This window comes from Dendrobates tinctorius, unplaced genomic scaffold (genome assembly GCF_039654945.1).
Source record: "Dendrobates tinctorius isolate UK_male_01 unplaced genomic scaffold, ASM3965494v1 ptg000075l, whole genome shotgun sequence".
NCBI lineage: Eukaryota > Metazoa > Chordata > Amphibia > Anura > Dendrobatidae > Dendrobates > Dendrobates tinctorius.
Window position 1 is genome coordinate 12,464,411 of NW_027361743.1, and position 12,704 is coordinate 12,477,114.

General features: G+C 44.5%; 1 protein-coding gene across 1 annotated transcript in view; it reads right to left on the minus strand.

The window, feature by feature from the left end:
- The window catches only part of ATM (ATM serine/threonine kinase), a 286,540-nt gene that overhangs the window by 79,553 nt on the left and 194,283 nt on the right, over nt 1-12,704 (minus strand). Inside the window, exons 36-46 of the mRNA XM_073582995.1 lie at nt 12,385-12,564; nt 10,990-11,167; nt 8,903-8,990; nt 8,591-8,749; nt 7,820-7,928; nt 6,293-6,381; nt 5,442-5,544; nt 4,068-4,216; nt 3,875-3,979; nt 2,147-2,266; nt 1,714-1,942 (exon numbers count right to left, since the gene is read on the minus strand). Coding sequence (XP_073439096.1) covers nt 1,714-1,942; nt 2,147-2,266; nt 3,875-3,979; nt 4,068-4,216; nt 5,442-5,544; nt 6,293-6,381; nt 7,820-7,928; nt 8,591-8,749; nt 8,903-8,990; nt 10,990-11,167; nt 12,385-12,564 — 1,509 coding nt within the window. The remainder of the gene's footprint in view (nt 1-1,713; nt 1,943-2,146; nt 2,267-3,874; nt 3,980-4,067; nt 4,217-5,441; nt 5,545-6,292; nt 6,382-7,819; nt 7,929-8,590; nt 8,750-8,902; nt 8,991-10,989; nt 11,168-12,384; nt 12,565-12,704) is intronic.

Here is a 12,704-nt window from a genome sequence, read left to right on the forward strand (position 1 = left end):
GGGGGACGGAGAGCTCTGGGGCTGATTCAGGGCATCCGAAAAAGCGCTGTTCATGCTCCATGCACTCCTGTGCTACGTCCTGTTGCGCTTGCCCTGGTATCCGTGGAGTACCGACCATAAGGGAACCATCGTCAGAGGAATCAGCCCCATTCGTCGCAGGAAAGTGTACATGAAAGGTTACTCCACGTGCTCGCCTGTTGTTGGTTCGGGGGAGAGCGGGCCGTAGAAAGGAACCGTCACCCCCTTCACTCCGTTAATTAAAAAATAAAAATTTACAGAAAATTCAAAAATAAAATAAAAACGGTGGGGTCTGAAACCAGACCCAAGTGCCTCCTATAGACACTAAGTAAGAACTTGAGAATCTCAGCCAGCGAGAGGGTGTATACTGCAGGGGAGAAGCTAACTTTTTTTCTGGTTTACTTAGTGTCCTCCTAGTGGCCAGCAGCATAACACCCACGGTCTCTGTGTCCCCCAATGAGGCGTAGGAGAAAACTAGCTCTCAATTACGAAGGTGAGGAGAAGGGTCAATCTGATAATATTATATGAGAAAATAGAAGCCATCAGATCTGATTCTTTCGAAAACTTTCGAGGTATCTGGGATCCTTGGATTCAGGCACATAGAGATAATGACCTTTCCAAAATGATATCTTTATCTATATAATATACTGGCATGGCAGTGGCTCCTTACAATCAGAGACTCTAAAGCAAGTACACGGGTGTCCCACGTTGGCACATCTCGTATTATACTTCTTGGATATCAGTCAGACTCCTCTCACACAGCCAAACCTGATCTCACACTTAGTGTTTCGGCTACTTTCCCTCGTCAGTGCAGTGTCTGCAAAATGAGATTCTGGCTTGGCTTTTATCCTAAGTCATGTAACAAGGCTCGTTAAAGGGTCAACATTGACCTCTAGGATTACTACTTCCAATAGGTGGCACTAGAGTTCTAGTCCTCTTCCTCTCTGAAGAGACAATTTGCATAATTAGCATATTTCCCAGAGGAGCATTGCGGCTTTAAGTCTCCTCACCTTGACATGCTTAGCATGTCATTCTCCGCAAGGAGAAATGATACTTCTTAAAAATTTCTGTGATATTACTTTAGGTTGGGGAAAAGGCGGGTGATTAAAAAGTTTTCTCATTTTTTTTTTTTTAAATTTCTTGATTTTTTTTTTTTACTTTTTACATTATTTTTTTTTTTTTTATTAGTTCCTGTCGGGGTCCTGAACCTGCAATTGTGGATTGCGGCTGTGCTTCACAACAGCACCTGGATGGCAGCAATGGGAACCTTCAGCAGACCCACAGCTGCCATGGCATCCTGTCGGGAAAACACCAGACTTTTACATCAAACTGTAAAGCGCTGCGGAATATGTTGGTGCTATAGAAATAAAGATTATTATTACTTAACATATAGACACAATAAAATCTTATGACAGCCGACATGATCAGGGTTACCAGAAATTCGCCTTTAAATGTCAGCTGCAGGAGTACGGCGCCGCCTCAGAAACACTAAAATAGACAAATCCCAAGGCCCAGATAGCAGACACCCCCGAGTACAGCAGGCAATAAGTACCGTTATAAACCAAAACTTCTAATATTCAAGGATTCCTTAAAGAGGAGTTCCACTACATTGTGTTTGTCGATTGTTTAGATCTGTTCATAGCACTCTTTTTGCAGCATTTTACAATGGCGAAAAAAATAAAGAAGAAGAAGAACCTGGGTGTTGTTGGCGAGCCGAGATACCCGCGATAACTCCACCAGATGCTTGGTGAGGATTTGATTGAGGCAATCCTGATTAGCGACGTTTTTCTCCAGCATGGTCTCAAGGATGACCGATCTAAGAGCAAGGACCGGCTCCTGGAAGGCAAAGTCGCTGTCTTTAAGAAGTTGAGACTGCTGCTGCCACGTTACATAGAAGTCACTTAGCTGACGTTCAGTGATGGACCTGCAAAAATAAAATGACCAAAACCAAGGTTTATCGAAAAGGCAAGGAGGGTACATGGGACAACACAGACAACAATATATTGGTGTGACAACCCCAGACATGTATACTAGCACTGAATTCCATTGCATGTCCCCATATTTTGGGCTACATTCCACTGAGTTAGAAGCTATATTAAACTTATACATTACTTGGCGTTCAACATACCTGGAAAACATCTGCCCGGCATTTGCCAGTTCACCGATGGCTTGTAGCCTGCAGAGCGTGGGGTACAGACAATACACAGACTCCAGGCTGCCTTTACACAGCTCTTCTACTTCTTTAACCCTACAGATAAAAGAAGCCATGACAGCTTGTATTCTGCCTGCATCAGATGGCTGTCTCTGCAGAATTAAATATCTTGTAATTTAATTGAATTTGTGGTGTCGAAGCGTCCCCCAAAGCCCAAGGATTATCCGCTATTTTCAGAAGACAGAAGCGCATGCACAGCCACTTCTCCATTCACTGTGCTCCAAGATTGGGACCACTTATGTAAAGGGGTATTCTGTCTCTGCTCGCTTTTGGCAACTGGAGGTGAGCAGGGCCACTGACATCGCATTTAGAGATACCGTAATTGTTCACAAGACCTGTCCCTTAGCAGATGTGACGTCACCGGCCATGCTCGACTCCCTATGCCAGAATACCACAGGGGTGAGCCCCATATACATCAGACCTGTATGGTTATTGCTTAAATCACTGAGGAGGGAAAACCACTTTAATGAAAATTAAAGGGAGTCTGTTGCCAAGGTATTGCTACCTCATCGGAGAGTAGCATGATGTGAGGTCAGAGATCCTGATTCCAGCGATGTATCACTTAAGCTGGAGTCACACATAGCGACTTACCAGCGATCCCAACAACGATATCAACATGTCAGGATCACTGGTAAGTCGCTATGTGATCGCTGGTGAGCTGTCACACAGACAGCTTCTCCAGCGATTAGCACAGCGATGCCGCGCGGCATCGCTGTGTTCGTTAGCGCTGATGCCATCCCTGTAAAAAAATAGAATTAAAATAAAAAATATTGTTATTCTCACCTTCCGAAGTCCCGCGCAGTCATCCCGCCTCTCTCCACGCTCCCGGCCCCAGTAATCCTTTCTGAGAATGACCGCGAGAATGTCACGGTCTCGAGGGAGCGCGACGTCTCGCGGTCATTCGTGCAAAGGATCACTGGGACCGGGAGCATGGAGAGAGGCGGGATGACTGCGCGGGACTTCGGAAGGTGAGAATAACAATATTTTTTATTTTTTTTATTATTTTTTACAGTTGATCGCTGGTCTCCCGCCTGTCACACGCAGCGATGCGTGCTGGCCAGCGGGAGACCAGCGACGAAAAAAAAAGTCCAGAGGTTTCTTGCAGCGATCAGCGATACCGGCAGGGGGCCGGTCGCTGATCGCTGGCACACACAGCGATCTCGCTGGTGAGATCGCTGTTGGGTCACAAAAGTTGTGACTCAGCAGCGATCTCGCTAGCGAGATTGCTATGTATGACTCCAGCTTTAGTTTACTGCATGCAGCAGTTATGATACAATCACTGTTTTCTCTGCTGCAGATTTAGCAGAGCTCAGAATGCTTAGCCTTGGCTACCCCTACCCACACCACTGACTGGCAGATTTCTGTATACACTGTGCATCCTCAGAATGCTGCACTGACACAAGTTAGTTAGATCATGCACTGCGCATGATCTAACTAACTTGCCAGAACCTGGTGACCCGAATGTCGCCTGCCAGATTCGCTGAACACTCAGCGGTGATTGCGCATGCTCAGCTCCTGGGCGCCAAAAATCTCCTGGACGTATCCATACGTCCAAGGTTGGTAAGTACTTAATAGAAAAATTCTATACTGTACAAAAGCCATAAGGACAATAAGTGTAAATACTGAGCAAAAAAAAAAAAATACCTGGCAAATTTAATGTGGTCCTGAAAGGTAGGGAATTCTTTGTCCCTTAGGGACTGAATAGCACAATACAGAGATTCGTGATAGCCAGGTCCTGCACTGTCATTTCTGAAGTAAAAAGGAAGAGGTTAAAAAGGTATAAATATGGCAACTGTAGAAATTCTGTACATATAAAATAACACAGTGCAACCATTACTTATAGGATGGACTCTGATCCCACTGCTTATTCCTCCACGCTGCCTGGAAGTGGATCTCCTGCAGCTCTGAAGACCACTCTGGATTCTCATGCTCAAGACCCCGCAGGTAAGTGGACAGCATGTGGCACAAGCCAAAGTTTTGTAAGGCCTAAAAGGAAGTGTTCATTGAAACCAGGTTACCATAAAAAAAAATAGTGACGGAAGCCACAAATTTAAAGAAGCTCTCCTCCTCCCATCAAAATGGTTATCCTCTTAATATATTGCAGTCATTATGTTATAGGGCATGGTGTGCTTATAATTTCTCTTTATCATTAGGTCTATGACCTCACGTGATTAAATACTGACCAGCTGAATCCTTCTACGCTCTACGTAGAAACAGGAAGTCTCTTTTTTCTCTCTGAATCATCATTAGAAGCACAATTCCACATCACTGCAAAGTCCCTAGCAGCCCAGCTCCACCTCCTTTTCAACTCCTGACCCAGCTGCTCCCCTCCTCCCCTCTGCTAGAGACTTTGCAGTGATGTAGAATTGTAGTTTCAATGATGACTCCTAGAAGGAAAATAGACTAGATTTTTTTTCTACTTTATGCACCACCCAGGCGTAATTAAAAGGGGTTGCCCATCTTCCGGGGACATTTTTTTTCTCAAATGCATGTATTTGAGGCTAAAAGTAATTTTGTACAATTCATTAAAAATTCTGCACGGTTTTGCCTTTACTGGCTCTTTATTTCCCTGCACATTTACCTTTGATATGATCTGTAGTAATCAATCGACTAAGAGTTATAAGAATTAGAAGCCCCTCCCTCGAACAGGAAAAATTAGCTCATTGACGGATACTCAGATAACTCATTCTACAGCCATCAATAAACAGTACAAGATTGTGGCTATAAAAACCCCAGATTACAAAAATGATTATTAACCAAAAACACATTCATTCAAGTAAAAAAAAAAAAAAACTGTCCAGAAAGGTTGACAACTTCTTTATTAAAGGTCCGTTACCGGACATCCTCTTTAGGTATTCATATATTAGTAAATTTTGACATACAATTGAGAATACTTTATGTCGCCATCACTGCATTATCAATGGAGGTCCAACCTACGGCATCCCCTACACCGTGCCGCTCCCGTACACCTGGCAGGAGACTGCAGCCGCTCCCATTTACATGCATGGAGCTGTGTGGCAGTAAAAGCCACGATAAAGAGAGGATTTGATTAAGGGGACGCAGCTTGGAGAATTCTGACGATTGGGGGGATTGTAGTGATCAGGCTCTAAGCTTATCAGGCTTGACACTTATGAACATTCTCTTTCAGAAATGTTTTGACTGCAGCCATCTATACATAAATATACAAAAATGGAGCACAGAGAACAAATACCTGCATGATGCCGGCCTGCCGAGTCGCTGGAGTCAGATTGGTCTCCAGGTCATAGGTAACCAAGGCTTTACCCCACATGGCTTCATGTTCATATGTTCGGATTCTGATGCAAAGAAATAAGTATGTTGATTATTTTATTTATTTTTAATCTTTGGCTTAGATGGTACCCGCCACCAGTTTTTTCCCCATATAAAAAGTATGACCACCACCATTAGGGCATCTTTTACAGCATACAGGAATGGTGTAAAAAAAAAAGTCTGAAATCCCATCTGCAGATCCCAGAAAATAGGTTTTATTATACTCCAACACACTGAGGTCCGGTATGATGGGCGTCTCTGCTCTTGATCCGGTAGCTGCTCTCTGCTTGTGATTGGTGTCCTCCTTCCCTGCTTCATGTGGATGACGTGTCCTACGTCATCCACACAGTGTCCTCCTGCACAGGCACTATTCTCTCTGCCCTGCCAAGGGCAGAGCAATGTCCCATAGAGCGCATGCGCCAGCTTTACTTCCAGGTCATCAGCGCCATTTTGCCTTTCCCGGCGCATGAGCGCTATAGTACTTTGTTCTGCCCTTGGTATGGCAGAAAGAAGTACACCTGCGCAGGAGTGTGATGGAGGACACTGCGCATGACGTGGGATGCATCATCCACACGAAGTAGAGATGGAAGATGGTGATCGTAAGAAGAGAGTAGGCGCCGGACTAAGACTAGAGACGCCCATCGGACCAGACATTCTTGTATGCTGTACAAGAGGCCCTAATGGTGGTGGCCGTACTTTATATGGGAAAAACCTGGTGACGGGTTCCCTTTCAATTCCTATAAGTAAAAAATTTAGCATGAATGTCTGTCTGACCTTGCAAGAGGGTGAAGCATTTTTCCGCCACCACATCCATACAAGCTGTCAGGTTCTCCAATACTCCTGTAAATGTCCATCATGACATCCTAATAAGCACAAAAAAATGATGAAAATCTGTGACATATATTCCTCCCTGTGCATGGCTGTACCTATATACGTATAATAAAGAGGAAAGGCTTTGCTGAGGGAGGAGGAGTAGCAAGGAAATCCAAAAAATATTTGTTGATTCTGGCCTTAAACCATTTTTTTTAATTATATAATATGTTTGGAACCTTGTGCGTCTGGATAATGCTTGGGACGTCAGAGGTGAGGGAGGAAAACGGTGTGAATTGGGGGGGGCACTTGATTTAAATAAAAAAAAAACCAAAACATTTCTATATCCAGTTATGCTCAAAAGTTTACACACCACGGCAGAATTTTTGCTTTCTTGGCCTTTTTTTCAGAGAATATGAATGATAACACCAAAACTTTTTCTCCACTCATGGTTAGTGGTTGGGTGAAGCCATTTATTGTCAAACTACTGTGTTTTCTCTTTTTAAATCATAGTGATAACCCAAAACATCCAAATGACACTGATCAAAAGTTCTCATACCCTGGTGATTTTTGCCTGATAACATGCACAGGAGTTGACACAAATGGGTTTGACTGGCTACTAAATGTAACACCCTCACCTGTGACCTGTGACAAACGCCAGGAAATTTGTTCGGTATGCAAAGAAAAACCCACAAATAACATCAGCTGAAATACAGAACTCTGAAAACTAGCGGTGCGGCTGTTTGAAGATGCATAATGCTGCATGGTCGAGTCGCCAGAAGAAAGCCATTACTGCGCAAATACCACAAAGTGTCTCACCTACCATGCGCAAAACAGCACAGAGAAAAGCCTCAAAACTTCTGGAACAAGGAGTTCCAGAAGCAAAAGGGGGTGATTTAAACAGTTTTTTTGCAGTCTCATTTTTAAAAAATTGTATTTATTAATAGTTCCCTTAGGAGACTTGAAGCTGTGATCACTTGACCACTTGTAATATACATAGCAATGCATCAGCATTGCTATGTATCGCATAAATCACAGTCTCCTATGTACACCAGCTGTTAAAGGCACATGATGACTGATTAAATCAACCATCATCTGCAGGAAAGATGCGGGATCGGCGTACGTCATTTGTGGTGAAGGGGTAAAAGGGACTCCGTTAGTACAGAATGAGTGTTCAAACAAAGCACAGTCACCCAGTGCATCATGGTGAAGCCAAATATTTAACTACACCTTCATATTTATTTGTTTCCCATCTATCGCCACCCCCTCCCTTCTTTGATTGTCAGATCTAGTTTCATAGAGCCAGAGAAGGGCGGCGACAGAGGGAAAACAAGCAGGGCCACGCTATGAAGCACCAAGCGCCTGTGCTTGGTTTGATCAGTCATTTTGTGCTGATAGAATCCCTTTAAAATGGCAAATCTGGGCCTTCTAGAAACTGATACGGCTGTATTTACATACAATCAATTTACTAGTTAAAAAAACTAGAAATACCTGCAAACTTATCCCAGTGTCCTCTATGCTTCTCTCGCTCATGCTGACAATGGTCATGGTTTGGCTTTCCTCTTCAAACTTAATAGCCTTCCGTGCAGCGGACTTGCTCCTAAAAACACCAGTCAAATTGGACAATTTAGGGAGGAATAGACCACAAGTAAGCACTGCACACAGTATACCACAAAAGGTAAAAATGCAGTGTTTATAGGGTATGTTTATGCTGTAAAATAATAAAACGTGCAGTCCATACTAGTGCTAGTGATGAGCGAACGTGCTCCAATAAGGTGTTATCTGCCATGCTCGGGTGCTAACCGAGTGTCTTTGGCGTGCTCGAAAAATACCTGCATGTGTTGCGACTGTCGAACAGCCATGAGACATGCAGCTGCAGGACTCGAATATATTTTTAGAGCACGCCGAAGACACTGTGTTAGCACCCGAGCATGGCGGATAACACCTTATCCGAGCACGTTCGCTCATCAATAGTCCTTACAAATTGATGTTCCTGTTGCTCCAGCACTGCCTCTCCCCATCTGTCTCTAAGACAGGGAAAGGATAGAGTGGTGATGCCAAGTCTGCAACACATGACCGCTGCAGCCAAACAGTGAGCTTAGAGGTATGGTGCAGTCTACCTTACCGCTAAGCCCAATCATTGGAAGCAACTGGTGTATTTCAGCTCAGCTAATACGCTGGGTAAAATAAATTAAGTGAGCAGAGAAATAATGTTCATTATAAAAGAAAGGAAATAGATCAATCAGACCCAGAAGCGCTTACTTTGCCCTTTGTTCTCCGTCCAGCTTGATCTTGTCGGCATAGATTTCAGTGTACAGCAGAGCAGTAAAGTGAGCCGCACAGGACTGCACGGCCATGGCAACTTCAAGGTAATTTAGATCAAGCCAAAAATTATTATCAAAGGCTGTTCCTTGCCCTGGTCTGAAATGAGAGCAGATACATACATGACATTGGTATATAGTATTAATATATGTCTGAATATGTTTAATGTTTGCCTTCAGATCCTTTTAGAAGGAAACAAATATATTCATATTGCACAAATATTTTGTAAAAAATGAAATTTTTTTTTTTTACCGCATTTGCTTTCTTAAGTACTCCACAATGCTGAGCATCGTTCTCCTGGATGCAATGTTCACTGTTCCCCGGGCCAGGCCTTCGGATTCTGCTTTGAAAATGGAGAACCATGTTACCGATCCAACCACTGGGTAGGGCTTACATCTCAACAAAGCCCTATCTGCAGACCTAGAAGGCTGCCAACATGACAAACTTTGGCATGGAGAAGAAAACTTAGTAGTTACACCCCTTTATCTCAGCACTTCTGTTATGAATGCGTCACCGAGGAGGAAAAAACAAAAAGCAAACTAAGCCCAGAAAACCGGAGAGGTTGGTAACTAGCGGATTGCATACCCCTGATCCTATCACACAACTAGCAGTAGCCATGGAGCGTGCCTACGGTGGTCCTAGACGCCTCGTCACAGCCGGAGAACTAAAGAAGCCTAAAGAAAGAAAGGGAAAATCTAAACTGCCCCAGAGCAGACCCCAAAGCAATAGGCAGCCCCCAACATGTATTGTCGGTGAAACAAGATGAAAACACAGACACAGGTAGAAAGATAGGCTGAGCAAACGATGAGGCCCTCACTAACTAGAAAGGACAGGAAAGAAAAGCTGCTGTCTGCAATCACGCAAAAAACCCTGCCAAAAAATGTCCAACACGTCTGATAGAAAAAGGCCCTGAAATCGCTAGACTTCAATTCCCTATATCAGCACTCAGGTATATTCTGAAGACAGAGCAAAAGAGATCAACTGATCAGAGACAAAATGGGGATTCAGCCCAGTCCCAGCCAGGGCTGGCTGAACACAAAAACTAAGTAAACAAGACAAAAACTCATATGAACAATAGCAGAGAAAACTTCCAGCAAGAAACTAGGGAGTCGGCTGCCTTAAATCCAATCAGAAACTCCTGATGTCCATTCACAGTCCTCTTCCTCAGGTGGCCGGTCTCTGCCATTTAGATCAGCTTCATTACCTCCCTTCACCAACACAGGGAGTCAAGATAGAGAACTCACTACTTCGCCGTAAGCACAGCCAGCTCCATAACCCTCACCAGAAGCAAACCCGAAAATGAGCTCACAACAACTTCATTGTCCAATGCACATAGCTAGCCAATGTCTACACAAAATATTACCAGTAATGTAGGGCAAAAGACAGGGGCTCCTGAGTCCACTGCCATCTTATGCTGTATGCTTCTCCCAGTGGTGCATGAATATCAGTTATCATAGGGTGAAGGGCCCGTGTAAAGACGCTCATTTTTTCATTGGGCTATGAGAGGTACTGCAGCTTGGTGACCAAAACAGTAATTGTGGCAAGCTCGTCCTACACCTGGCAAGTATCGTGCCATGTCTTATTAAGATGGTAGCTCCTCTTTATGTTGGATACGGAAATCAGATGTGTTATACAACCCCTTTTCAGTGAGAAAAACAAGGTTCCCCTGAACAGATATACTACAAGAAGAATCAGAATGATGAGTCACAAAACCGAAAGGCAGACATTATCTTTGAAGGGTTTTCCAAGAAATAGGTTTAGCCCATAGGCTAGCAAAGATAGAAATAAACTTAGCATTACTTACCTGCCGCTGCGCCTGGTCGTTGTTGACAGCTGCAGTGGTGTAGTACCGATTACAGACCACGTGACTACTTCAGCTAATCAATGGGCTTGTGCCTCTGACCTTGGCATCACCGATGCGACAAGTTTTTGGCTGTAGTGGTCACCTGCGCTGTAGTAGTGACGTCACGGCAGCAGCCATCAACAAAGACCAAGGGCAGCGGCAGAGAGGAAGTGCTGGGTAAGTAAATCAGTGATTGTTCATTGTAACCTCTGAAAACGTATGGAATAAAAATAGGGAAAAAAAAAGCATTTATTGGAGAAACCCTCACAGTACGTATGAGCGAACACAACTGTGACGACTTATGATTTGTGTACAAATATAAAAGTCATGGAAAAACCATCTTCGATATCAGATTATGATGAACAGTGACCATTGACACTTGACCATTGTTTATCAGCCACTGAACACGTCAGATAAAATAGAATAAACCAAAGTGTAACAATTTTGATAGTGATAAAATGGATAAAAGGAAACAGTAGAAATATACAGAATGTACCCGAGTCTGAACTGGCCGGGGTGGCCGATCTGCTGGATGTCGGTGAAGAACGGCAGCATGATGCAAAGAAGCCCTTGATATGCTTCGATAAAAGTGTCCTCCATGTGTCATTGGGGTCATTGAGTAGGATATTGTGTATAAGATAAGGCAACATAGCCTGACAGAAGTCGGCCTTGACCTACAAAGATCAGAAACCACAACGAATTACGTACGATATATAAAACATGACATACAGAAAAAGTATAATATACAGTATGGCTGCTATTTAATGGGACTGTCAGCGCAGAATAAGTATTCAAACCCAGCGCATCATGGCGGGGCCAAACATTTAAGTGCATCTTTCCGTCTACATGCTATCCATCTATATCCATCCTTCTCTGGCTCTATAAAGCGAAAGCTGGTAATCAAAATAGAGGGCGGCAGAGACAGAGAGAAAACAAGTAGGTGGGAAGGAGCACTTAAATGTTTGGCCACACCAAGAGTGCACCGAGCGCCTGTGCTTGGTTTGGACAGTCACTCGGTGCTGCCGACACTGTCTCTTTAAGTCCATTCAGTGAATAAACTAAGGTGCCATGGAGAGTAGAAAACCAGAATAGGTGACTGGGATTTTCCTCTGCCCTTTGGTACAGCAACATTTGCAGCAAGTGTCCTGCCTGCCAGATGCACTAACAGCATCAAGCTCCATGTCTCTCGGCAGAGGATGTCACAGAGCGCTCCTACCCAGCAAAGAATGAAACAAGGTGCTTCTGCCAGGCCATGGGATGTCACAGGGTGCTTCTGTCCGGCAAAGGATGTCACAGGATGCTTCTGCCCGGCAGAGGATGTCACACGATGCATCTGCCCAGCAGAGTGTCACAAAGCACTCCTGCCTGGCAGAGGATGTCACAGGGTGCTTCTGCCCGGCAGTGGATGTCACAGGGTGCTTCTGCCAGGCAGAGGATGTCACAGGGTGCTTCTGCCCGCCAGAGGATGTCACAGGGTGCTTCTGCCCGGCAGAGGATGTCACAGGTTGCTTCTGCCCAGCAGAGGATGTCACAGGGTGCTTCTGCCCGGCAGAGGATGTCACAGGTTGCTTCTGCCCAGCAGAGGATGTCACAAGGTGCTTCTGCCTGGCAGAGGATGTCACAAGGTGCTTCTGCCTGGCAGAGGACGTCACAGGGTGCTCCGTCACTAAGTCACAGGGTCCTTCTGCCCAACAGAGGATGTCACCAAGTGCTCCTGCCCAGCAGCGGATGTCACAGAGAGCTCCTGCCAAGCAGAGAAAGTGCACAGCAGCACTAATGTTTGCGTTGTGGGTTTGGCAGGCAGATGATGATAACACACAGCTCCATTAGTGAAAAAAAGGCAGCTCATCCATAGCCTCCTGTCAGCAGATCTAAGCGCATAGTAACTCACCTCACAGAGTGGTTTTAATAGAAGAACCACATCGCTTCTCACTCCGCCGCTTGTAAGTAAAGTACAAGTCAAGTGCTTTATCCAGTCCTCATGGTTTCCATTTTGAGGGATCCATAAACTGTGATCATCCACACTGTTAAATGAACCATCTGCTACATGCATATCTTCTACCTGAACGACCTAATGGGGTCAAGATTATCAAATCAGCTAGAATACAACACACTGCAGTAGAAAAATCAGACAAGTCAAATCCTTAACTCCCCTGACATCATCCGCCTGCAGTGCTGCAACTGAGGGGATGTTATAATAAGACACAACAA